Source organism: Tiliqua scincoides, chromosome 1, assembly GCF_035046505.1.
Source record: "Tiliqua scincoides isolate rTilSci1 chromosome 1, rTilSci1.hap2, whole genome shotgun sequence".
NCBI lineage: Eukaryota > Metazoa > Chordata > Lepidosauria > Squamata > Scincidae > Tiliqua > Tiliqua scincoides.
Window position 1 is genome coordinate 78,148,633 of NC_089821.1, and position 27,359 is coordinate 78,175,991.

The 27,359-nt window shown below is 42.2% G+C and overlaps 1 protein-coding gene across 1 annotated transcript in view; it reads left to right on the plus strand.

The window, feature by feature from the left end:
* GLI2 (GLI family zinc finger 2) overlaps positions 1-3,893 on the plus strand; it is a 252,068-nt gene extending 248,175 nt beyond the window's left edge. The window contains exon 14 of the mRNA XM_066632346.1: positions 1,540-3,893. Coding sequence (XP_066488443.1) covers positions 1,540-3,893 — 2,354 coding nt within the window. The remainder of the gene's footprint in view (positions 1-1,539) is intronic.
* The last annotated feature ends 23,466 nt before the right edge of the window (positions 3,894-27,359 follow it).

The following is a 27,359-nucleotide window of genomic DNA, read 5'->3' on the forward strand; positions in this document are numbered from 1 at the left end:
CGCCTTCTGAGACTGGCCTGCAGGCGGATCCTCTACTGTAAAAACAATTGTTGCTCCTCTCTCCCCTGCCTCCACTGACAGGGAGGGTATCCGACTGCTGCTAATGTCCAAGAAACCTTACTTCATATATCACTTTACAATCAATTGCGCATTTTGCCTCTCCACTTGAACACAAGCATGTGGGTTGAGACTCAGAAGATGTCCTGAACATGCACAGAAAGCTGCATTATTCTCTTGTCTACTCTCAAGATAGAACTTTCATTGCAATGTGCTGTACATCTTAACCAGCCCCATGAAAATGTCTGTAAGGGCAGAGCTGGTTTCCAAACTTAAAACACAGAATTTTATCCTGAACCAAATTTCATTCCAATGGCTTGAATGTTGAATAGAATTATTGCTTTACAAACAAACCTTGCAGGGGGAAAAAAATACAAACTTAATCCTGACAGGCATGTTAAACCACAGACCTCAGTAGAACTATGCAGTCCAAATAAGCATATGGGGGAGAGCAATTTTTGAACTAAGGTTGGGGGGGGGAATTGTTTTTTTACTTAGCAAGGATAGGATGAGCCCTACCTAACAAAGATTCTCTTGCTCAGCCTCTCACCTGCCATGCTGAAAGAGAACCATACCCCTTCTCAGACAAGTGTGTTCTCTCCATCCCACTGTCTCTCCCAATAATACCCTGGGCTCAATGGAGGTTCCAAGAAGAAATGTTTGTTTCAGTATGAAAATGGCAGTTATGTTTTTGTGCTGTGTATTTACAAACTCAGTAAGTGTGCAATCCCTGGAGCATGTTGAGTCAATAAGAAAGCCAGGACGTGGGCAGTCCAGAAGAATAACATGGTGTTGTAATCATCCGTGAAGAAAGTGATTTCTCTTTCCAAATCTTTGAAATAATTATTCACAGCTGATCAGCTGTAGTCCGAGCCTGCCCATCATATATTTCATTCTGATGTAGCCTGGCCTGAAGACATTCTCTCATGGCAATTTCTGTACCATTTACGGTTATGTGACTCTGCACAAGCCATTGTCTTTCATTGTCCTCTTTTCTGCTTTTCTGTATCCTATGCTTTTTTTTCTTTAAGCTGGGAATAAACCACAGGGTTTCTTCCCAAGTTGAGGGTAATACGATGTAGTCAACTTTGCCCATGATAAGCACACATATGTCCCTTCCTGTCTCATTATAATCTCTGATCAAACAGATTTTGTAGGTTTTTGTAGTACTTTAAAAGCCTATGAAACCTTTTGGATCAGAGAAGACAAATTGAACAAAAGAAATGTGTATATGCCACATGGACAACAGTGGCTCTGTCATACTTAAGAACATGCCTGTACTCATCTGATGGCCAGCAGCCCCATTAACAGCCCAAATACATTGTATTTGGAGGATGCAGATAACACACCCATGTATCTGGGCAGAATGTAAGGAGAGAAAATGTAACAAAGTAAAAAATAACGACCAATTACAGAATGGAATTGTCTTTCTTCTACCATAACTAACGAGTCTGCTTTCTTTGCTTGCCAATTCCCATCCAGGTTGTCTACTGGAGAACATGAATGGTTCGTCTGCAGCGCTGCCTAACCCCAGGTTAACCGAGCTGTCCATCAATGAAGTTACAGTGTTGAACCAACTAGCTGAACGCCGTGACAGCTCAACCAGCACTATCAGTTCTGCCTACACCGTCAGTCGCAGGTCATCTGGGATATCCCCTTACTTCTCCAGTCGCCGGTCCAGCGAAGCTTCACAATTTGGAAACCGCCCAAACAACACAAGCTCTGCTGACTCCTACGACCCCATTTCCACGGATGCCTCACGCAGATCAAGTGATGCCAGTCAGTGTAGCGGGATTCCGGGGCTTCTGAACCTCACGCCGGCTCAGCATTACAGGTTGAAAGCCAAGTATGCTGCTGCCACAGGTGGGCCCCCACCCACACCACTACCGAATATGGAAAGAATGTCTCTAAAGAATAAAATCTCACTTCTTGATGGGTCAGAGCCTGCTTTGCCTCCATTTCGCCTCCCTCCTGGGCCAAGGCGTTGCAGCGACAGTAGCGCTTATGGGCTTGGGGCATCACCTGCATTCCCTCATGAAGTGCCCGGCAATAATGCAAGACGGGCAAGCGATCCGGTGAGGAGACTTGCAGGTGACCCAACTTTCCTTCCTAGAGTACATCGTTTCAACAGCACCAACAACATGAACCCCCTTCACCCTCCTATGGACAGGAGGAACTTCAACTTTCCAAGCTATACGCGATCAGACGGAAGTCTTGCCAGGCATGTGTATTCCCCACGACCTCCAAGTATTAGTGAAAACATTGCCATGGAAGCAATGGCTGGTGAGACAGATGGAGATGACGATATCGTGCTACCAGATGATGTAGTCCAGTATCTCAAATCACAAACCAGTGCGATGACGGCAGATAATTCTTCTATAGGGTACAGCGACGAAATGCCAAACTTCCACGTGAATGCAAAAGGACAACATAACAACATACTAAGCCAACTCAGGACAGCTCTTCCAGATGCAAGTATGAATCATTCAGCTCAAGTGATGGGTGGATGTCAAATAAACTTTGATGCTTCCTCCAGTGTGAGTAAAAACAACATGCCCGTCCAGTGGAATGAAGTTAGCTCAGGTACTGTTGATGCAACATCTGCTCAAGCAAAGCAACAGTTTCCTCAACGAAACTTAGCTGTAGTGCATCAGAAGCAGAACTTTGGCCAGTATCAGAATTTCAGTCATCAGCAGATGCAGCTGGGTCAAAACAACATGAATACTACTCTGCAGCAGCAATTTGTGCAGAAGAATGCAAGTATGGATGGACCAAGGTTAAACTGCATGCACTTAAGGCAGCAGCAGGTGAATCCAGGTCCTAGTAACAATCCAGATTTGAACGCACATGAAGGTTACAACCAGGTTCATCAAATGCTGAGCCCAAACACAATGGCTGGTGATCTCAGCCAGCTTTCTCCTTCTTGTAACAACATGATAGCAAAGCCTTCGTCCCATGTTCATCCTCAGCAAACAGATATCATGACAGACCCAACGTCAGTGGTCAGCAGAGGTACAGAATGTATAATGCACAATCAGGTAATGCAGGAATCAGGGCATCAGCAGGCCTTTTCGTCTCAGACAAGCCACATGAACCTCTCCATGGGACAGGAGGTGCTTCATCATCCTTCTACATTAATGACCTCAAACCAGCCGAACTTTGAGCCACAACAGGATATGATCGGTACAGTTGGACAGAGTTTCACTTCTGGTGTAGTACAGCCTCATCCTCCACCAAATCCCAGTCCAGCAGGCAGACACCGAGGGATACGTGCTATGCAACAGTTGGGTTATACGAGAACACCTCACCCACCTACCAATGTGAGCCCAGGGCAGGAAAGGGCAGAAGTCACCCCCAGGAGAACAGCTGCCATGGTGTCAGCGCAGCCACAGCAATGCGACAACAGTATGAGGGAAAACCATATGATGCACTATTATGGTCAAATACACCTGTACGAACAACATGGGAATTTCAGTAACCATGCAGACTGTAGCGTAAGGCAGCAGCAGTGTGTGCTGAACAGCAAGCCAGCCACCATGCCCTCTCCTGGAGCTAATCAGGTTTCAAGCACTGTGGACTCACAGGCTCTGGAGCCTCCCCAAATAGATTTTGATGCCATTATGGACGATGGTGACCATTCAAGTCTGATGTCAGGGACTCTGAGCCCGAGCATCCTGCAGAATCTCTCCCAGAACTCTTCCCGTCTTACAACGCCTCGAAACTCTCTGACGCTGCCATCCATACCCGCTGGAATTAGCAATATGGCAATAGGGGACATGAGCTCTATGTTGACCACCCTGGCCGAAGAGAGTAAATTTCTTAACATGATGTCTTAAATGCTTAAAGCACAACTGTCTAGAAGTATCCAAGAGATTACATGCTAAGCAATTTTATGAATGTGCTTTTTTTTAATTAAAGAAAATGTTTCCATAGAGTAGACTTTTTTTTTTACAAGTATTAAATACATTAAAGGAATTCCAAATAAGGGAAAATGTCTTTGTACAAACATGTATAAACTATATAAAAGAAGCACTGAAAGGATGCACCTCTAGTATTATTTTTGTGCTTATTTTCAGAGCGCACTAAGATGCCACCATTCTGGAACATACCTCTCAAGGATCCCTCTTTAGAAAAAATAGGCCACATTTGATGTCATTTTTTAAAACACTAAACACATCATTTTTGCCCCCCGCTTTCAGAGTCTCATCATTTCCCAACTTTTCAGTCTGGAAAATGGTTGGGACTTCTAGTGTTCTCTAGTGGAACACTAGAGAACCCTGTGCTAAAATATTGTAAAATGGTGTTTCAGATGAAGCTCTCTCTTGCAAACCTCACACACAGTTTGCCATCACCTTTCCGTTTTCCATTTGCAAAAATGCCACATCTCTCCAGTCACTGGTATTTGGACAGAAATGCAAAAAGCCATACTGTGTATGCTTTAATTAGTGCTTTGCTTTATGGCCAGAGGATGTGCGCCACGTGCTCTGACAGCATTGTTTATACAGCCAATATAGCTCTTTGTACCTTGCTTAGTCGAGAAGCATCAGCTCCTGAACTAGTTTTGCAGCAAAGTGCCTTACTGTGCATTAGTTGTTGAGTTGTCAAGGCATCTCTTGTCCATTAATGTCAAATAAAGTGTATTGCCAGAAGCATATATAAAATAAAGGTACGTTTATATAAGACATTGCAGTGTTGCTAAAAGAACATTTGAAACGGACACATTGATGGGGAGGAGACGTGAAAGATTAATGCCCTGGTGCTTTTTCTTTTTTACAAGGTGGTTTATATCATCGAGAATATAGTGGAAGTTTGAAAATGTCACTAATTTAAAAATATGTCTAGTAGGAGACAGGTCTCTGCTGTGCATTGCATACAATGGTTCTGTAAAGAGTGCAGATCATGCTCCATTTCGGAATCAGACCGCACAAAGAGGGTGGCCACCACAGAGCTTGTGATCAGGACTTGAGATCAAACAAGTGATGTTGCAGAAATTTTGTCTGTGTTTTCAGGTTACAAAATTTGCCCATCCTGAGGTTACAAAATTTGCCTCCATCTACCAGTCATATGATGTATGACACTGCTTAGTTATCTATTGTGCTAGTTATCTATTGTGTTATAAGTTATATAACACACAGTGGATACAGCTATAAGATGTGGTAGGTGGCCTTGGGGTCATACCATTTCTTCTCAGCCATACCCAGCTCACAGAGTTGTTGTAAGGCTCAGAATTCCTTAGAGGAAGGGCAGGATACAAATGTAAGAATTTAAAAAAGTGGATCATTAAGATCAGAACTGAATGCACACCAATATTGGCTCAAGAAAATAAGCTATTCTTACCTTCTTTGCAAGATGTGTTGCAATTATGTATTCAGGTGTGGGTGTGTGTATTAACATTGTTCCCCCCTGGATGACCATACAATTCCTGTGAGTTCAACAAAGAGCAACTATCACATCATAACACCAACAGGATAATGTCCACCCCCCCCCTTCCCTTGTTCTAGTAGTGGGAAAATAATGTCAAGTGTTTCATTTCAAAGAAGTGCTTACACAGCATAGTTCCAAAACATTTCACTTTGGGGGGGATTGTGTTTACCAGGTACCACATACTGTATTAGGATCACACACACAACTGGAGATCAGATTTTTCTTCCACATTTCTATAATTGAAAGTTGAATTATTTTAAATGGGCACTGTTGCTAAAAATTAGGTGATCAGGTGCAATAATCAATTGAGTCCAGAGAAGCCTGTAGAGAAGCCTACACCTGCAACAAGGCAGTAGCCAATTACATCCAGGGCTGAGGGGTGGGGCTTGCAAATGTAAACAAGTGGCTCAGACTCTCCTGGAGAGTTTGAAAACCACTGGGTTAGCCTCTTCAAGCACAAAGTGTTAGCATCCTGTGTCAAAACAGGTAAATATTCTTCCATCAAGAATTTTAGCAATTTTGACACAATGTTTTGACTGAACAGAATTTTGAAAATTGAGCAGAGATGTGAAAGCATAATACTGTATACAGTAAATCCCTTGCTTTATATATTTGTACATGCTGATAATGGGGATATTTTCCCATAGAGGTGTTTATTTCCAGTGAGTAAGACAGGATTACAGCCTAAGTTTTGCTGAACACACAGTGGGCTTACTCCTGAGCAAAATAAATAACACCATTTTCAAACAGCTGTTATGTTTATGTTTGAATTAAAAATAGACATTTAAACCTAGTTATCGAAGGAAACATGGGTCCACAGTCATGTTATCAATATTCTAAATTTCAAGTGCATGCAATTAACAGCCCATATGCCAACACGTCCAGGATCATGAAGGGCTTACAGCACAGCCAGGATTCTGCAGAAGTACCATTTGTATGAACCAGTACCTATATATGGGGCTGTACGAACAGTCACTGCAATCTTGTGCCAGCACAACAGCTTGAGGACCGTGGCCATATGTACAGTCCCTGCACAGACCCATGGATTCATACAAGTAGCACCTCCACATGATCCTGGCTGAGCTTTAAATCTACTACTGGCCTCACACACATTCCCAGATGTGATTGTGTGGGGGATTCTGAACTGGACCTAACTTCTTATGCGGCTAGAGAGCCACATAATAACTTTGGACACTGTCAACTGAATGCAGGAGTAGCCATCATAGCAAAGTATAGGCGGAAAGTATTCAGCTTTCTCCATGACTATCCACCCTATGTCCAGTGTTTAACAAGATGGAACGGCATCTGCTTCTCATGACAATTTTTGGTAAGCTCGCTTGCCCACATCTATTTTACATGGTGCAACGTTCCCTGGAATGCACAGTCATTTCTGATGTGATAAATACTAGTTCTTATTACATGAGTACCAACTGTCATGTAAAAATGGCAGAGTACATTTATCTTGGTAGTGACTTTACCATGAGAAAAATGAACGCGAGAGTTAAGTTGGATGTGAAGCATTTAATCTTCTTTCTGTTTAAACACTTTAAATGTAACCTGATTTCTGCTGAAATCACTGTAAGATTTCAAAATACACTATTTACTATTGTTCTCACTCAGAAAATCAGAATGTCTGAAAAGACTTAAAAAGATCCCCGAGTACTGCAGTGTAAAACGATAGTTTTCACATTTTAAGGCACAGTAATGCCAGATAAATAAATAAAACTCAGTCTGATAAGACACCTCTATGAATGGACTTTGATTAATGCCCCAACCCTTTCCCACACCACATGATGCAACCACATGGCTGAAGTGTGCACTGCATCTAATGGTGGGAGACCAGACAACCGATGAGAGGTGAGTATATCATATTTTTATGTACCTCCTGGTATGCCACCTGGCTGCCAATGGGTCTCCTCAGATCCAGCTGTTTTGTTGGTGTAAATCCAAGGAGTGTCAGGGAGTGGGTCCAGGCTAGGAAGGGAGCATAAGATCTTGGTGTACTCTGTTGCCACTGAGATCTCCTTCCTGCCCCCAAACTGCCCTCTGCCTAGCCCAATCCCTGCCCCAATTCTCCCCCAAACTGCCTCTGCCACAAATATAGCTGCACTGGTGGAGGTCCAGGATCTGTTGGTGAGTGCATAGAGCCTCCAGCTGTTTGTGCTAGCAGCTCCAAAGCACATAATGGCAGTGCACCTCTTGTGCCACCATAAAAGGACTTACAGCAACAGATCATGAGATCCTCTGCTGTAGGCCCTGCATAAGATTGGACTGAAAGTGAACTACCATGAAATCTTATACATGTCTACTCAGAAGTAAACTCCACTGAATTTAAAGGGACTTACTTCCAGGTGAACTTGTGCAGGGAAAGCGCCCTACAGGTAGACCACAGCTGCGCTACAAGGATATCTGCAAGAGGGATCTGAAAGCCTTAGGAATGAACCTCAACAGATGGGAAACCTTGGCCTCTGAGCGTCCTGCTTGGAGGCAGGCTGTGCAGCATGGCCTTTCCCAGTTTGAAGAGACACTTGGCCAACAGACTGAGGCAAAGAGGCAAAGAAGGAAGGCCCATAGCCAGGGAGACAGACCAGGGACACACTATACTTGCTCCCAGTGTGGAAGGGATTGTCACTCCCGAATCGGTCTTTTCAGCCACACTAGATGCTGTGCCAGAACCACCATTCAAAGTGTGATACCATAGTCTTCCGAGACTGAAGGTTGCCAACAATTTCCAGGTAAAAGAATGCACCCTTAGAGTCTCATCCTTCTTATGACAGCAATGTAACTGTTGGGCTAGTTAGAACGGGTGTGAAATTATGGGTCTATTCTGGGACATGAATCTCAAATTATAACTGCAAACATTACAGAATGACTTGTGTGAACCATGATGTATTTCAGTTTCATGGCTAGAATTCTCCTGATGTTTGACCAAGTAGGTCAAGTAATTTGGGGGATTCCTTGTATTAATCTGATCAGAACCCTGGGTATTTTAGTCCCTGATAGCTTTTGTTTGTTAGAGCAAAACAAAAAAAACAGACAGTACTCCCCTTGTCTATGATTTTCTTCCATGGTCTTCCTTTATTTACTGTAATAATATTATAAGAACCATACTGGCTCTGTATATATTCTGTATAGAAGACATTCATTATCAATAAGAGTACTGTAGCTGAATTGTTCTGTCTTTATATCTTAAGGACATTTTTAGCTATTTTCTACATCATACGGATGGCAGTAACATGCTGAAACTGTATATAAATATTTTGTACATTAAAAAGCAATTTTTTCATAATTTCTATTCTTCTTATTTGTTACAGTTCAGGGTGTCTTCATAATTATGAAGCTAATCATTGCACCATGCAGAATTGCAGGTTTTCATGGTGGAAGAAAAAGAAAACAATCTGAGGGCTAGTTCACCCAGTGCAAGACACATTAGGAAGACACATATTTTATGGGTACACCTAAAAATGTAAAATGTTATTAAAACAAACACTGTTGTCCAGTAGCTTATACTACAGAGTGCAGTAGAGTGATAGCATCTTGTATGTTACACTTGACTTGATGTCCAAATTGTAAGAATAGAATTTAGTGGGCCAGACAGGGCCAGCTCATCTATGAATCAGACACTGCAGCTTTCATCAAGTGGTGGGTGCTAGTGGAGAGCAGACTCAGGGTATCTATCCTTCACTCCGAGTCTGCTGCCACCTTCTTCCAACTTACCACAGACGGAGCTGCACTGATCCACTTACAACTTGGAAGTACTTTTCCTGACTAGTGTAAAGCAAGATGAGCAGGTAAAAGAGTTGATTGCCACTCCCCATGTCCCAAAAAGCCACATGGAAGGCAACAATCCACTTCCCTTTAATTTAACTCCTTCCTAGCACAGTTCCTTGACAAGGGGCTGAAACAGGAAGTGCAGTGCATGCTGGAAGTCCCACTGTGTCCCACACTTCCAGCTTTGTCACGTGAGATCTCACATGAGCTTTCTCACGTGAGAAAAGATCACGTGAGAAAGAGTGAGCTGAACAGGCAGGGAACTGGATGGGTGGGTACATAGTGGCGGCAGCAGGGAATCCAGAGCAATGTTGGGCAGCAGATCACATTGGCCATCCCTAGGGCCAGACTACATTAGCACATAAACTTGGGCTCCAGAGGCAAGCTTTCAACCAGAAACACCCCTCTTTTGCTTTGAAACAGCTGCACAGGGCAAAAATTCCAATCAGAACCAGAGGATGTGGGGAGGGGATAGTTCATTCTCCTCCCCAAACACTGAAAATCACTCCATTGAGGTTGTGGTTTGTTTAGCTGGCTTCACCAGCTGTCAGGTTTAACAGTACAGGAGGGGAGACTTAACTTTCCCCTTTCCCATGTGATTTGATTCCGACTAGGATTTCCATCCCAACTGGCTGTTTTAAAGCAAAGGAGAGGTATTACCAGTTGGAACATCATCTCTAGAGTATGCATTTACACACTTGTGTAATTTGGCCCTGATTGAAATGACAGAATGAGCCCTTACTGGAAACCAGGAATAACCAAGCCAAGTGCCATGAAGAACCTCTTATTTCATTCTCACTACTCATTCATTTACTGGTCCTTATTTAAACCCGCAATCCATGTCAGTACACTTGCCAGAAAGGTTGGCCACTGCTGCCCTAAATGCTGGGACTTGTTGCAGCCCAGCAAGAACAGCCACATCACTGGCCCGTTGTCACAATGGCCTCCGTTCATACCACGAAGGCTCACGTTCTTTATGAGCAGTTGGATCCAGTTGGGAGACTATGCCGTGTTGTAAATCAATGGAGCATTCTATATTATAGGAATGACAATTTATGACCAACCAAGGCCTCATGCTGACAGCTATTTAAAGTGTAAGTAAAATGGCCTAACAAAACAAACCTGTGCCTCTAACTGTAATTTCTCCCTCCTGGATTTATGTTTCATGTAAACCTGTAAACTGCCACTTTAAATACATTGCTGTAAAAGTAATATAAAGTGAACAAGACCAAAGTGAAGCTCTTAAACATGTGGTTGATCTTGACTCTTCAGGCTACATATGCACAAACATCCCCTGTCCCTGTTTCCCAGACCCTATTAAAACACTGTTGTTATTTGTCTTCTGGAGAGATAGTGAAGACAAAAGTTGTCCTTTTCGGGAACATGAGCCCAAGTTCTTAACGTTTCAGCCCCCATTCCCACAACTAAAGAAGTGGACGCTTGAAGGGAGAGGTTCAGATACATATTCAGGGTGGTGTCAGAGGTTGGCTAGGCCAGGCACCTTGGGCAGGTGTAGCCTGGCTTCAGAGTGGAGGGCACAGAAGAAGTTGCAGCACTCTTCCTCCTCCTTAGCCCAGCAGGAGTGATTCATTTCCCTAGGAGGGAAGGAAGATTTCTCTGGCTCCCTCACAAGCCTTGATTGCCTCATCACTTGCAAAGGGTTGCCTTTTTAGGCTCCTCCGTCTACAGGAGACCCACCCTTCCTGTATCTTCCTATCTTTTCCTTTTTCCCCTCTCATCACCTCTTCCCCTACTCTATCAGTTCCTTTTGCCATATTGTTTGCCCGCTGATTTCTCTGTTGGGAGAAGGCAGGAGTGTTCCCACCTTCCAGGGCAGAGCCAGGACTCTATGGCTCACTGTGTTCTTTTGTGGTTTGGATGGAGTTTGGGAGCTGAGGGGAGACCCCTCCATGCAAGAGCAAGAGTCTCCTTTTGAAGATGTTCCCAGCCTGTGGGGTGTGAGTGGTGTGGTACATGTCAGACTGGCAGCTGTCATGCAGTCGGCCCAAGTGGGCAGGACCTCTGCAGCATGAGGCATGGAGGGTGGGCTGTACAGTAGAGGTGAGTCCAATACCAGACATTTTCCTGCCCACGTCTTACATATTCCTAGAAAATTCACACCTAGCAAAGGGATAGATTTTTTTTAAAGCAATCCTTCCATGTGTCTCCTATCCTCTCAACATTTCATGTAGCCTCTAACTGTTAGGAACAATGATGTCACTCTTTTTTTCTGTATAGGAGACAGGTGAGAACATGTTGCTTACCCAACACTTTCTAGCATGTGGCTTGACTCACTTACTTGAGACATTTAGAACTATCAAATAACATTTTCCCTTTTCTTTTCCCATGGATCATCATGATCTCTGGGTAGACTGTGGGAGGTTAAGTCATGTGGACATTCCTACCTTTGGGCAAGAAAGAGCACCACTTCCTTGTAACACCTATCAGCCCTCCAATTATATGAAAGAACTAAACAACTTGATACTCAAGGTGAGAGCACTTGCAGCAAAACATCCTATTCTTTTTTGGGATTATTCTTATAAATTCACCCCCTGTAGAATAAAAACATACCCTTGGCATAGTATGTACTTTTGTTGTTCAATAATGATACATTCTGGTATGATGAAAACAATGCAGTCAGTCTAGAATGGAATCATGTGATGTCAATTTGTGTTTATGAAGGAGCAGATAGGAGATGTTAGATTTAGGGAGATGCAGAGAAACAGAATGACAGAAAAGGCAGTTACTTTTCACTGCAGGGATTTAAAGCTACAAAAATGCTTTATATCTTACAATATGCTTTTCATTTCTAACGTTTCATTAGAAAAATGCCCAGGATTTTTCCAAAGCTTCCTCAAAAAGGACTAGAAAATTTAGATGCAGGAAATTTTAACTGATGAAGATGAGCTTTTAGAAAACAGTTAATGCATCAGATCCCAGCACTATCTGGTGCATTAACTGGTTTCCCAAAAGTGGCCACAAAACAAGATGGTGTATCTACCATCCAGTGCTATGCTATGCTATATGGAAATCTACAAAGAGAGGACCACTATGTAAAACCAAAGAAGTTGTTCGTAACCATCACATCTTTTTTTATACATCACAAATATATGACATCAGGATTACTAAATTACATACAAACACTGAAAACCTGGCTCCAGTCAGAAAGGCAGCCAATAAATTTGATAGTAGTGGTGAAAGTGAGAAGCTGATGGAATTTGCATCTTGTATATCTTGCTCAACATTAGAGATCGCAAATTCTCAAATCTCTTATTTACTCTGGCAAGAAGTGCACACTTCTCATGCTCCAGCTCCAAGAAAATAGGCTTGCCAGACTTAACCCAGACGAAACAAGTGTGAGAAGCAATGGATTCAAATCAAATCAGAGAGCTCTGCAAAGAGGTTGCGCAGGGGCAGAAGGCATATTTTAAGATCAAGGAAGAAGGGCTGCCACCTCTGCCTGAAGCAAGCCCTGTGGATTCTCTTTTCCGAGCTGATGCAATGTCACTGACAGCACAAGCCTATGTATATCAATTTAGAAGTGGCATTATGTTTAGTGGGACTTATTCCCAGGAAAGTGAGTCTAGGATTGCATCCTAAAAGAAGAGGGTCTGCTGAAATCTCCAGGATTGTTTTCCATTATCTCCTGGAGATTCCAGGCCAGTCCTAAAGGACTGGCAGCTCAACATGAAAGAGAGGTAGATTGAATACAACAATACAACTACTTTCAAAACTTGGTTGTAAGAACTTACTTCTATGCCTTTTCCAAAGTAAGGAGAAATCAGAGGGGCACATCCATGTCCAGAATTGCTAGGGTGGAATCCAGGGAAAGGAACTATACCTTTAAAAGTTTGGTTTGGTCATTTATTCAATTGCTCTAGTTGCATGTGCTGGATCTTCCCCATCAACACTGTTGACCAGCTGTTGAGAAACAGAAAGAGAGACAGAAGCCATCTGAGAAACTCGCAAACCTCCATTTCCCCCATTCATGTCCTCCACATGCACAGTAATAGATGGTTCAAGCACAAGCTTTATCATGCACCTGCACAGGCCACATCTTGTCGTCCCAGTCCCAATGTTCAAGCTGTGCAAATTAAGCTCTGGAGTGCTCGTGGCACTTTCGACAAAAACTGCATGTTCAATTGTGTGGAAATATCTAAAACTTCTGCTTACTCAGGGGGACAGTATCCAATCAAATCACTTCCATTAAGGCTTCCATTTCCACACTGCAGATCAATTAACTTCCAATATGGAAGCGAGTTCCATTGTTACAGCTGGAGGAGGAGAGGCAGAAGACCTTAATTACTTGACAGGGTTACAGAAGACGGGTGACTGATTCAATGGGTTTTGTTCACATTCAGGGGTCTGATGGAGTGGCACATGTGGATCAAAAAGATACAGCATCCCCATTCCTCACATTAGAACTATCTGAATGTGCCTTTAGAGTAAGGGATAGAAAACTTCTGAAACAAAATAGCCCCCGCTCTCTAGACAGAATTATGCCTCCTCTTCAGTTCCAGCCTGTTGTTATACTCTACAGAACTATGCAACATTATGAAAACTAGATGTACATTTAACATCTCAGGGAATAAAATGCAATAGGGAAAAAGAAGGGAGGTGGTTCAAATGAAAGTCATATGGAAATTGGAATATTCATGAACTTTTGCCTGAAGAAATGTTCATATAGAGAAACATCTCCCACCAAATGGAACCCTTCACTACTATTATTTATGACATGTATATCCTGCTTGTCTGTCAGGAATGGCTTACTTGGACAAAATCCTGGGCAGACTCTCATCCAAGCACTAACTAGGCTGAGATTTGCTTTGCTTTAGCAGTGTAACACCATTCTATGCCTTGAGACCATTGCCAAATCCATAAGAATCTTAAATTCATACGTTGCCAAATCTGGAGCGCCTAATACCCTTTTAAATTTTGCCTTTGGTTCTCAGGGCACAGAATGGCACTGGTGATGGTGGGGATCAAGTGAGAAAAATACATCAGGCTTAATAGGGAGGGGGCCTCTCCAAACACACAACAAAACGTCCTGCTGCAGAGGCAATTTATTAACCTCTTACTTATAAATTAAGCCCTGATTTGAAAATTAAGGCATTGTAATTTAATATTAACCCATATGTCATAAAGTAATGAGACAAACTGCAGGGGAAATTGCATTCCATATTGCAAAGGACCCTTGTTATTTATAATGACCAGGATTACAAGTTATGCCAACATTGATAGATCATACTTTAGAAATCTCGATAGCTCATTCATTTCTCTAATTGCATTTATTACAAATTAAATAAGTTGTGCACACCCTTGATATACAAAGAGACAAAATTAATTTGCAAATCAGTATGAATCTACCATCAAACTCTTTCTCACTGGTAGCTATTTGAGTACAATATAAAATGCAAAAAAAAAAAATTTTTTTAGCCGCTGTAATATAATACACAGTGTAAAATCATCCAGATCAAGGTTTGTAAAAGAGATCAGTTCTTAGAAAAGACAAAGGGCACAGGATAAGACACAAAGCATTATCAGCACGGATAGTTTTTTTTTTCATTGTTATCAATAGAGGAACCTGCATATTACTTCACATCTTGAAAAAAATAATTGAGTTGACCACATAACAACAACAACAACAACAGTATTTATATACCACTTTTGGATTCGAAGCTGCTCCTGGATTCCCAGGTGGCAGCTATGGCTAGGGGGGCCTTCGCTCAGCTTCGGCTGGTGCGCCAGCTGCGGCCGTACTTGGATCATGCAGACCTGGCCACAGTGATCCATGCCACGGTGACATCGAGGTTAGATTATTGTAACGCGCTTTATGTGGGGCTGCCCCTGAAGACGGTTCGGAAACTGCAATTAGTGCAGAACGCGGCGGCCCGTGTGGTCACTGGAGGTAGGCGGTTTGACTCTGTCAGCCCGCTTTTCCGGGGGCTGCATTGGCTGCCCATTCGTTTCCGGGCCCAATTCAAGGTGCTGGTTTTGACCTTTAAAGCCCTATACTGCTCTGGGCCAGGGTATCTCAGAGATCACCTACTTCCGTACAATCCGGCTCGTTCTCTTAGGTCATCAGAGAAGGCCTTTTTACAAGTGCCGCCGCCTAAGGAGGTACGTGGGGCGGCGGCAAGAAATAGGGCCTTCTCAGTAGTGGCACCAACATTATGGAACTCCCTTCCCCTTGACTTGAGAATGGCTCCCTCTCAGGAGACTTTTCGGCGAGGCCTGAAGACATTTTTGTTTAAAGAAGCCTTCTGAGTGCATGGCCTTTTTAAACATCTTTTCTGTATCTTTTAGTATTTTTACAGGCCTGATTCCTCTGATTTGCTACGTTTTGCTCCTTTTATCTGACTTTTTATCTGACTATGGTTTTTATGGGTATATGTTAATGTGTTTTTAATATGTTTTTATTTGTGGTTAAATTATGTTTTTAATCTGTTTTTAATATGTTGTAAGCCGCCCTAGGTCCCTTTGGGGAGAAGAGCGGGATATAAATAAAGTTTATTATTATTATTATTATTATTATTATTATTATTATTATTATTATTATTATTATTATTATTATTTTCAACAAAAAGTTCACAAAGCGGTTTACAGAGAAAATCAAATAACTAATGGCTCCCTGTCCCAAAAGGGCTCACAATCGAAAAAGATGCAACACCGGCAGACAGCCACCAGAAAAGACACTGCTGGGGTGAGGTGGGCCTGTTACTCTCCCCCTGCTAAAAAGAGGAGCACCCACTTGAAAAAACACCTCTTAACCAGTTAGCAGGGGTTAGCAGGGGTTACATAGTACTATGTACAGCAGATCAACAAATGGTCCATTGCAATAAGATGGAGAGAGAGAGAAAGAGACAGAGAGAGAGAAAGAGAGATTCAATAAGGAGCCTTGGGACAGAAAGATGTATGGTGCTATCAGAATGGGAGCCTTCAAGGATCAAGACAGGCTCAAGACTGCCGCTGAATTCAAGATTGAAGCCTTTTCATCCTCCACAGTTGAAAACTGGCATTATCTCCTTTGGCATCTGGCAATTAGCAACTGAGAACGATAGAGCTTTTACAAACTCCCAACATGAGCCACTCTGTGGCAGTTTCCTACAGTGTTTATACCATTTCATACATCTTACCTCTCTGTGAGTAAAGAAGTCCTGGGAGGCAGCTGTGAGTATTTGTTTTCCTTTTAAGTAGCATTTTTGTAGTATTTTATTTACAGATGTACACTTGGACATAGGGGAGCAAGCAGACCTCCAGAAAAACAGTGCTGGTCTTTCAACCAAACAAGTCCTCCCCCTCCCCCTTGGAGTTTTACCCCTCCCAGGATCCTTCTTTCGAACAAGTAGAAAGATCCAAACTTCTCTGTCTCTTTCACTGGCTCTAGTCCAACTCCCATACAGTTCTTTTCAAGCCAAGCCAGAGCGGTATGCCAGCCACGTGGCATCAAAAGCCATCAATGTTAAGCAAGCACAGGTATCCAGGTATCAATACCATGGGGGGGGGGTGAGGAGTACTATTAACTATGTATATTTTGTCCTTGAATTTCAGCAATTCTAGTCACCTTGTCAAAGATTTTGGCAGGACAACAGAGTAAATTTCTGAAGGTTTCCAATATAAGCTGCTTTTTGGTGTGAAACATATAAAGCGGTCATTAAATTTGCCATCTTATTTACTCTTTAAGATATTCGCCATGCACAGAGTTGTCATCACTCAAAATATGTTGCAACTTACTGGGAAGTTCTGCAACAGCCATTTAAATTGCTGTAACTTTATGAAGGACCCAAACCAAGGCAGCCTCCAAACTGGCGCAATCACTGAGAGAACATCCAGATGTGATCCTGTTTATCCAGTACAGTCCTATGCATGTTTACTCAGAGGTAAGTCCCACCATGTTTAATGGGGCTTACTCCCAGATAAGTGCACACTGCATAGTCAGAATACTTCTGCTGAAGAAGCAAACTGTGGTTGTGGTCTCCTTTTTCTATCTCTTTTTGGAGAGAAATGTCCCTCTTAAGCAGTTTCCAACTCACCTGGAAGATGTTTAGGAGGTACTGAAATGACAGAAGCATGAATTACAGTGCTGATGCTCCTGGCAGGAACTGTAGCTTCCAAATGTTTAACATGCTGGCTCTTTGGTTAGCTAAACCATATGTCCATCTGTTACAGTGTAGTCTGCCCATGTAATTCAAAGAATTAAATAGAGCAGTTTCCGGAATACCCAACCCCAGGTAGCACTCAGGAAGCAATCAATTTCAGTGGTGATTTAGAAAAGCAACTGAATTAGGCTGCAATCCTAACCACACTTTCCTGAGAGTAAGCCCCATTGAACAAAATAGGACTTACTTCTGAGTAGACCAGGTTAGGATTGTGCCCTTAATTTTGTACCCATACTATTGAGTTCCTTTTCCTTTTCACCAGACTGGATCAGGTAGATAAGATGAAATGGTTTTGTTCTAATATCTTGTCCCTCTTCTTGCTTGGCTGCTCTGCAGTTTGGGGATGGTCTACAAAGTAAAGGCATGGCTCAGCCAAAGTTAAGCACACTTAGGGAACAATCCTAAGCAGGTCTACTCAGAAGTAAGTCCTATTGTGTTCAATGGAACTTACTCCCAGGAAAGTGACGACAGGGTTGCAACCTTACAGTACTGTTTTCAGTGGGAGAGTTAAGTACATCAGAGGCATCCCTGGAGTGGGTGCTACTCAGTGCAGTACTTACCTGCAGAAGCCCAGTGTTCCGGAAGTTTGGGGGTGACATAATGAAGGCTATCACATTTCCTTAAATGCAGAAAAAAAACCCTCTTGACCACCTCTGTTTGGCAATCTTTGGCCCAAGTCACTTCATGTTCTTGCTGGCAAGCTGTGAAAACTCTATCATCATGAGAGTGCAAGGCAGCTGGGCCTGGAGCAGGATGAAGATTGCCCAACAGAGGCTCAGACAGTGGGATGTCACGCCATTCGAAGAGGACACCTCTAATTGACATAATTGACTCCCTTCATTGTAAGGTCATGCCTTAAATCTCTCTAGCTACATTGTCAAAGAAACATACATACAGGTCCAGCCAATTTATACACAGACTTGACTCAACACGAATGTCCACTGCAAATGAGAAGGAATGTGCTGATCCCTGGAGAAGGGGAAAAATGCACCCCTTTAAAATCAGTTTAAAAAACTGCAGTCCTTTAACATGCATGATAACTAACTTTCCTTCCACTCAAGAAGGTCAAAGAGTGTTATCATTCCCCTTATCCAGCCCCTGTAACCCTTAAAAATCGGCTGCTGGTGTTTGGGGAACACTCAGGAATAAATCGTGCAAACTTCTGAACTGCTATTACCCACAAAGTCACAATACAAGTGCTTATATGTTTTCTCTCCATGGCAAGCAACAGCACTGGGGCGCCATTTTTCATTGAGGAATCAGTGATGGGGAGGGATCCCACCTCCATCCATACAGCAGACCTGATTCAAGCTGCTTTTAGAAGACAAATCATCATGGATCCCTCTCATAACATGTAATTGATCCTTAATCTCCAGTTTCCTTTATGAATTTTAAAGCAACAATGTTATGCTGAATGTTTGCTGAATGGCCTGCTGCATTTTGAGACAGTCTTAAAGGGACTTAGATTGCCGGAATTCTTATTCCAGTGGCATAAATCCCTAACAGGATTGTGCCATTAGCATTCATGTCCTTTGCTGGAAAATAAGGGCATCTAATTCCATATGCAGATCATCATCATATGGAATAAGAACTGGCTCGAGGGCAATTGGACCAGTTCAATGGTATCATGCCATGTGTCCAATGGGGCCCCGTGCTAGGATCACCCGCTGTGGTAGCTGGCACCTCATTCATCAGAAGGCTGGCGCGGTAAGCAGAGCATCTCTGCTTGTTGGCCCTCCTGCCTGCCGCTGTGCATGTTTGGCACAAAATAGTCTTTCCAGAAGCAGTTGGTGGTGATTCCATCACATCAGTGCATCTACTTCCAGGTGACGTTGCACTTCATGGCAGACACCATTGGTCGTGGGCATGCCTGCTGCTTATCCGGGTGAGTATGGGGCCTGCTCGCAACATACAGTGTTGTATCAGACCCTGCAACTTTGAAGGCCAGCCGCATATGTAATCATCTGAGACAAAACTAAATGAATGAATGAATGAATGAATGGTGATGCAACCTTCAGGTCCTCTCTTCCTTTCATGAGGAGTACTGGGTTCCTACTGCCTTAGTGATTGCTCCTATATTGCTGCAAACCTACTCATACTTCTTACATCCACATTGGATAGGTCAGATTTTGTACACTTATTTACCACACTGGAAATACCTGCTGTTGCTGCAGCAATAGAGAACTTCATGAGGCAGTCTAGCATAACCATGTGGACAGAAGGTGTAGATGTTCCCACACTGGTTGGGTGACAATCATGGAGGCTACTGATCGTGCGTAAATGGGACGTTAGACTCTGCAAGTGATACTCTTCCTTGCAGGAATACCAAGGACATTTGTTAATTTCAGTCACAAACTGCCTCAATAAATGCCATTTTTCCTTCTTCACAAGTGAAGTAAGTCTTTAGGGCATCAGCAGAAAATGGCCTGTCATTGATTACAAAGTTATTTAGTTACGGGTTTGTAACTCTAAACTGCATGGCCACATATTGCACTTTATTAACAAATGCTGGCTGCTAAAGGATATGGAGAGATCAATAGGATATGACAGGGTGATGGGGCTGACTTTGCCTTAGTGCAACATGTTGTAGAATTATGGATTTTAAAATGCTTCCCAGATGTTTTATTAGATTTGCATCTGCCATTAGAGAAACTGGGAAGAGAAAGGATAGGGAGGGAAGTAAAAGCATGTGTTTTAGTTTTTAATTTTTTATGCGTTTTTATTTTCGGCATGATGAAAGGCAACACAAAGAGAGCTTAATTTCTTACACGAATAAAGCGTTCAAAACGCTGACTGCATGGAAATAAGAAAAAAAAATTAATTTTGTCTATTGTGGTTGGAACTATTAGAAGCTTCTTTGACATATCCTGTCACTTTGTTAAATAAAACATGTTGGAAGAAGCAAACAAAATGGCTGCTGTTCCACAGTTCAGTGGTGGAACCTCTTCCATCAGCATCAGGATCACTGCCTAAGGCCATTTGCAACTCTGGAGGAGCTACTCAAGGAGCAGGGCAGTTTTGTTTGCGCCTACTATTTTGAAAGGATTGCAAGATGGAGAATAGGGGAGAGCAGTGGTGTCCCTGGAGGTGGCATCACCCAGTACAGAGCTCGGCAACCCAGAAGTTTGGCAGTGACATGATGACGTCCTCACGTTGCAAGGTTGAAAGGAAGCAACTCCAGAGACTCGGTACTCAGGGGTGAAAGTTTGCAGGCTTTTATTTCATTGCCAGCAAAGGGCATCTCACGGGACTAGTGTCCAAAGCATGAGAGCAATTCCCAATATTGATTTGACCGTTTATATGATTTTGGCTCTTTGTCCCAAAATCTAGACTTCCCATTGGCTGAAATTTTTACATCAGAGATGGGGCTAACACCTAATAGGTTACAGATAAGGTACAATTTGCATAAAAGATGGGAAATAGGTGGGCAACAAGTGGGCAAAACAATTGATTGGCTCTGATTTACATACAGGTGGGGTTTCAACCTTAAAACCTAGAAAAGTACAAAAGTTTCTAAATCCCAGCAGGGTGCACTATAATACTATTTACTTAGTGTTGGATCACATTCTCATAAATCAACCCAATTATACAGATTGTTTTGACAAATTTTAGAATAACATCATTAAAAGAAAGGTACCGTGTGATCTTATCTGCATACCTTTCCTATGCGTTAATATAGACACTAGGCAGCAGCTATGGGGCCTCTCTGCTATACTAAGGCTTTTGTATTTTAAGTGTCTCTTAAGACTTTTCTAAAATCAAGCAACTTTGGTTTCTATGGCTTAATTTTATATAACTATTGTATGATTATTATGTCCCCTTATGTGCAGGTTACAGGCTACCTTGTTTAACTATGTACTTTTGCTCAAAAAGTAGGAAAGTATAAAAGTTACAAAGCTAGTGAATACAATCAGTGAATGTCTCTTAACCTTTGTGAAGGTGTGAGCTCATTCCTCTTCAGTAGCTGTTTGGCACCTGCTATCTACACTTCAAAGTGTAATCACCTAGAGCTGAGGCTCCAAGCCCGAGCTTCAGCCAACTTCTTTCAGTCAGACTCGCAAAAATGATTCTTTATTAAAGCCAAGCAGCCTTTACCATTGTGTGTTGCTATGCTTTATACTGGGCTATCCAGTGACCTTTACATGTGGGTTACAGTCTGGTGTCAAAGGTCACCGTGCCTTAATCACATCACACATCACTTTCTGGTTGACTAGCTTTCCCTGTAGAGGGAGAAGAAGCCAGCCATGGTGCTCCAGGTGTGCATCAGCTCCACCAGTAGCAAGCACCTTTGGCTCTTAATCTAAGACACATTTTCCTGGACTCGGATCAATTGTGATGATACTTTTCTAATTTGGGAAAATAAATAACAACAAATGGTGAATGTGGGGGGGAGGGGGTCCTATCTTAGAAGATGCAGAAGTTAAAACCTCAACTTGTCCCTTGGTTTTTTACTACTCAAAAGGCATATCCCTTGTAAAATATGTGAAATTAGTGGTTCTGCAACTTCTAAGGACTGTCACTAATTTTTTGGTAAAAAAATTATCTCTTGGTCAACATATCAATCCTGAACAGTGCATGCTAGCTTAAACCGCCGGCACGCAAACGTGCCATAAGGCACGTTTGTGAACCTTACCGCCATGCAAGCACCCGTGCTAGCCCAGTGCTGGGCTAGCGCTGGGTGGGTGCCTGGCCTCCACTGCTCAACGGTCGCACAGACCACCAAGCCGTGGCACGGTAAGCGGGGGCGGGTGATAGGTAGGAAGGAGGCATTCTGGGAAGGGGGAAGGCCGGACCTCGGCACCCTACACAAACACTTTTACCTGAATTGCCAATTGCGGGGCTACTTCCCTTACCTGGGAGAAGTGCACTTCTCCCAAGGTGCCGCCCGTGGCAGCTCTTGGCACGCAGGATCCGGCGTCAGCTGTTTTCGGTGCCGCCAAAGCTGCGTGCCATGGGAGCTCAGGATTGGGCTGCCCATCAGACACCATATACCATTTATTTTCCATGAATAAAATGGGTTTATTGTTTGCTGTTGGCTTTTAATGAGTTTTATAGGTTGTATATTGTTTTTACATAATTTTAATATTTATATTTTTAAGCCACTTTGAATGCCTGCTTTGGAAGTAGAGCAGGATATAAATTTGTAAGTAAATAAATAAAATATGCCTGTGGTAGAATATTTGGTGTCTGTTTCAGGATTAATGTACTCTCTCTGTATAAAACATGTGCAGCCTTATTTACTGAATAGCAATAGTACTTAGGAGGCTACAGAAATTAAAAAGCAATTGTTTATAGCATTTATCAGTGTAGGTGAGTTCCTAATTCATTCAAGAAATTGGTAAACTTTTATTCTAAACTTATTTTCCATTCAGAGATCTTTTTCAGGTCAAACTAACCAATTTGGTACTGGGGGATAAAAATCTACCCCAATTTCCATGGGAATATCCACCCCAGTTTCTATGGGAAAATCCTTTTGGGGAAATTTAAAAAAAATTCCAAAGACAAGAGAGATTTTTTTTTTTTTTACCAGCTGTTTTAAACACCTGAGGGGAAAAAATATTAGAGTGAGCTACACATAAGTTACTGAGCCACAGTTTTCACCTTCTCTGGAGTGTTCCCTTCAAATGAAGTTAAACATGCACATTACTGTTTAAGCAGACTAATTCAGCCCAGACAATAATACCCTATAAATATTCATGATTTTGTTTTAACATTATTATAACATCTGTTTGAAAACATCTGCAATCTGTTTTCAATGCTTCAGTAACATTTAAATTAACTGTAACTAATACAATAAAGCACTATTAGGGATAATGATAATGAAAGATGCCCATTAGGAGACATGAATAGCATGGACTGCAGGGCATGAGCCGTATGGGATGAAACAGATTCCAGAGAACTTAAGTTCAATCATTATCTGAATTCTCTCCTGCACTGGTTAAGACTGTCATTTGCTGGATTCAGTTCCCTTGGGACAACCAGAACCCGATTTACATGCCTTCTATGCAAATAATAATAATCAAAACTTGCATGTCAATCCTATTTATTAAGAAATCTCATATATTTCAGCATACTTTCCAGACAATCAAGCTTAGGAAAGTCTTTCCAACCAGAGACTGACCTAGCTGCAGAAGGAGTGGGCCAAACCAGGGGCAGGAGGGGGAGGATCTCTGGGGTGCAAGGATCAGCCTTAGGTGCTGCAGGGACCAATTAGAAACATTTTTTGTGGCGCCCTAAGTTCACAGCTAGGGTCTATAGAACTTAGAATTATAAATAAAATATAGAATTTTTTTTAACCCCAATGGTAGAATGGAAAGCAATCAAAATGTGCACTTAAAAAGTGCGTGTGAGCTAATGGATCAAATGGATCTAAGTACATTTTAATTTAAAATCAAATACATGGAAGCCTGCAAGTAAACAAACAAAATGTACAGATTACCTTTGAAAAGTAAATAGTTACAAAACCTCTTGTTTAGTGATTGAAAAATGATTTAATAAAAATATTAATTTTTGAATTTTTTTTTTCTAAACAAAAAATAAATATCAATTGCAATGTGTTGTTGTGTGTATTTGACAAGACTATATAGTAGATTACCCCAGCATGGTGGCCCCTTAGGTGCAGGCCTCAATTGGGAGCAATTGATCCAATTGGCTTAAAGCTGACCCTGAGCAGCGCACACCAAGATCCTATCTCCCTTTCTTTGGCCCACCACCTGAGGCTCCTCAGACTTACACCAGCTAAATAGCTGGCATACATCTGAGGAAACCCACTGGCAGATAGGTGGTTTATGGTCCGTCCATCCCCCCCCCCCATAACATGCAGCACACTCTCCACTGGTGCTGCTACATCATGATGGCTATTTCATGTCAGGGCATGGCCATGGCTTCGTGAAATCATCTATGAAATCCCTGAGCTCCTAGGCAGAGGTCATGTTGCCTGCATGATCTGCACAAGACAAGACCGACCATCATCGTTGGGACTGACCACAACTGAGCATGAGTCGCATCATTTTATAGCCATATGACTCAAGTGAACCAATCACATGCTGAAAAAGTACAGTTGAAAAATGAGAGGGGTTTATTATCTTAGTGTGCCTTTTATCTATAACACACTCCTATATAAAAAACTTGAGAATTACCATTGTTGCATAAAACCCACACTGTTTTCCCACTGTGCCTAATTTTACTAAAACAAAACAAAGATATATCACAGGCAGTAAATTGCTTCTTTTCTTTGTGCGCCTGTTTGTTGTGTGGTGATGTTTCACAGTTTGATTATCAGTCATGAAAGGACATTGCTTAAAGCAGCAGTGACACTGTCTAATCATTCTTGTGAAATATAGACTTCTCTCTCCCCCTCAGACAGAGCCAGCATTAATACACATTTATGCAAAGCAGAGACGGATCTGTCACAGGCTAATCTTTGCAAGTATGATAGATGATGTTTATTTTCAGTGATGGAACGAAACACCCCGGCTGACAATAATTGTAATAAAAAGGACAGATCAACTTCTATAAAATGATTGAATTACTAGTCTATTGCATTAATGCCTGCTCTCAGCTGTGTCATAAACCTGCTTTAGGTTGGTTCCAAGTTAAGGTGCACTGGGAAGCATCCACCTTCAGTGAGACACCCTGCCCTTGACCTGCGCTAATGAAAGGGCAGCCATGTTTGGATGCTGTCTCTGGACAATGCTATTTGTATTCATTTGTAGTCTAAAGCAATGCTTCCCAGCCTCTGACAGAAAATAGAAAGGGCCCTGTGCTAAATGTCACACAGCCAGAAGGAGTCGGCTGGATTGTTGGGTGCCCAGATTTGACACACAGGTGGTAAAAAGGCACGCAGGGAGCTGTAATTAGGCACTGAGCTTGCATCTGGAACACCAGGGGAACATAGCCATGGATTTAATGCAGTCCTGATATTGCATTACTTGGGAGGGGCCACAATTCTGTGGCAGAGAGTACCAGCCTTCCATGTAACCTTTCTTCAGTCCGTATCTTGCAGTTTGGCCTACTTCACAAGGTTGTTGTGAGGATAAGGTAGGAAAATGTGTGCTTCTTGGAGAAAAGGCAGGATAACGATTTAATAAATAAATAAGCACTTCGGTTAGATAAATAGTGTATTATATAATTAAAATTAATACATTCCCCCTTTCTCCAGAGCAGCCCACATCACCCTCTGTTTTTAAAAAGTGGCAAACATTACACAGTTATCATCCACAGCAAGGCTAGATCCACTATTTGGGGATGGAATATTCCATTTGAGTTTTGGCCAAGGGGAAAGTCCTCTTTAAAAAAAAATATTCTGGAAAGTCCCTAAGGCAAAGTTTTTTACTCCATACCATACCCTCGACTGTTTTTCCTCACATAACTTTTCTAACTTATGCAGTAAAACTTTCATAAATGTTGCAAAAGAAATAGGGGTTATGAAAGGCAAGAAAGGTGGAGAGCTTCAACGGGCCTGCATATGGTAACCTAGATCTCTCCTGTGTCATCTGCTTCCCCTCCAGTCCCAAGTATTGCTATTTAAACCCATATAGTTTTGCTTTGAAGATACAAAAACCTCCAAGTGCCTTGAAGTGGGATGAGAGGTTCAGAGCACTTAAGAGTCTCAGGCATCTGTGAGACACTTTGATGCCTTCCCCAAGCAACATGGTGTTTCTTGTTTGTTTGTTTGTTTGTTGTCACCAGGTTCATTAAAGTTGTATTAGATCTGTAAGTGTAGTGGACTCAGCCCAGTATTTTTAGAACTAGGTTATCATACCTTCCTTGAGTTCTTGAAAAACCTTGACAGACTTGCTTCTTCCGAAATCCCTGTGGACACATTCAGAAGAGACTAGCATGGGAGACCTCCAACACATCCTGTTTGTGTTTTGCTCTGGTATAAATAAAAAAGGCATACGTTATTTTTCTGGAAGCTGTATGTGATGAAAATTAAACACAGGGTGTAGTTAAACATATGTTGATGCAGGGGGGAAGAAAAGAACTTCTGGTCAAGAGTTCTGACTTACCAGGTGCTCCTTCCTGAAAATGCCTAAAGAAGCAGAATGACATTAGATCTGCCACCATTTTATCATGTTCCCATTACCACTTCAAAATTTGGGAAAGGAAGAGGGGGTAATGTTTGCTTTCCTGTGTTAGCCAAATACTACATACAAATGACTGTCCATGGGTTATGGGTGTATGGGTTAAGGTTGCTACAGGAAAAATACTAAGCAGGGAACATGCAGTACTTACATCCTGTATAAGAATGTGGCATAGGAATGTGTCTCTTGTCTAATCAGGAAAAGGAGGGCATGTGGGCCAGAGTATGGCATGTATCTACAATCTTGCCTGACTCTCCAAAGCAATGTTGAGCCCTGTTTTTAGAGGCAAATCCACTCAGCAGCATACATATGTACTAGAGTGGCATTTATTGGATTTGTAGTAAGGCTCACTTGCCAAAAAGGTTGGCCACCACTGCCTGAAGTAGTCATCTGATTTTTCTCAGCTTCTGAAAAGGATGAGAGAAAAGGATGAAAAGGAGTGCACAGGTGCTTCCCCTCTGAAATCTACAGGTCCAGAAATGCACTTATATGCAGATGGCATTTCAAAATATTTTGGAGTCTAGCTTCCACAGCAAGACATGTTGCTCCTCTTCCCTTTCCCTTTTCTTAGAAAAAGCTTTCTTGTTTACATGCACCAGCCTTTGCCTTCCAAGTGTTTAAGAGCATCCTGTTAGCTTGTTCTGGGCCTAATGATAGTTTGCTTAAGGTCTGGTTTTAGCTCACCTATGACCTAGAATATATGAGTCCTATCAGAGAACTCTGGTGAAGTATGTTTTGTTTCACTTGCATGCTGAAAGATTTGCACCTGCCGTAGCAAAAAAACCAGACTTTCCACTCTGTATCTCTCACACTTTCCTACTGGTCTCTTTTAGCTAAGTATATATCAATCCTGCTACTACCC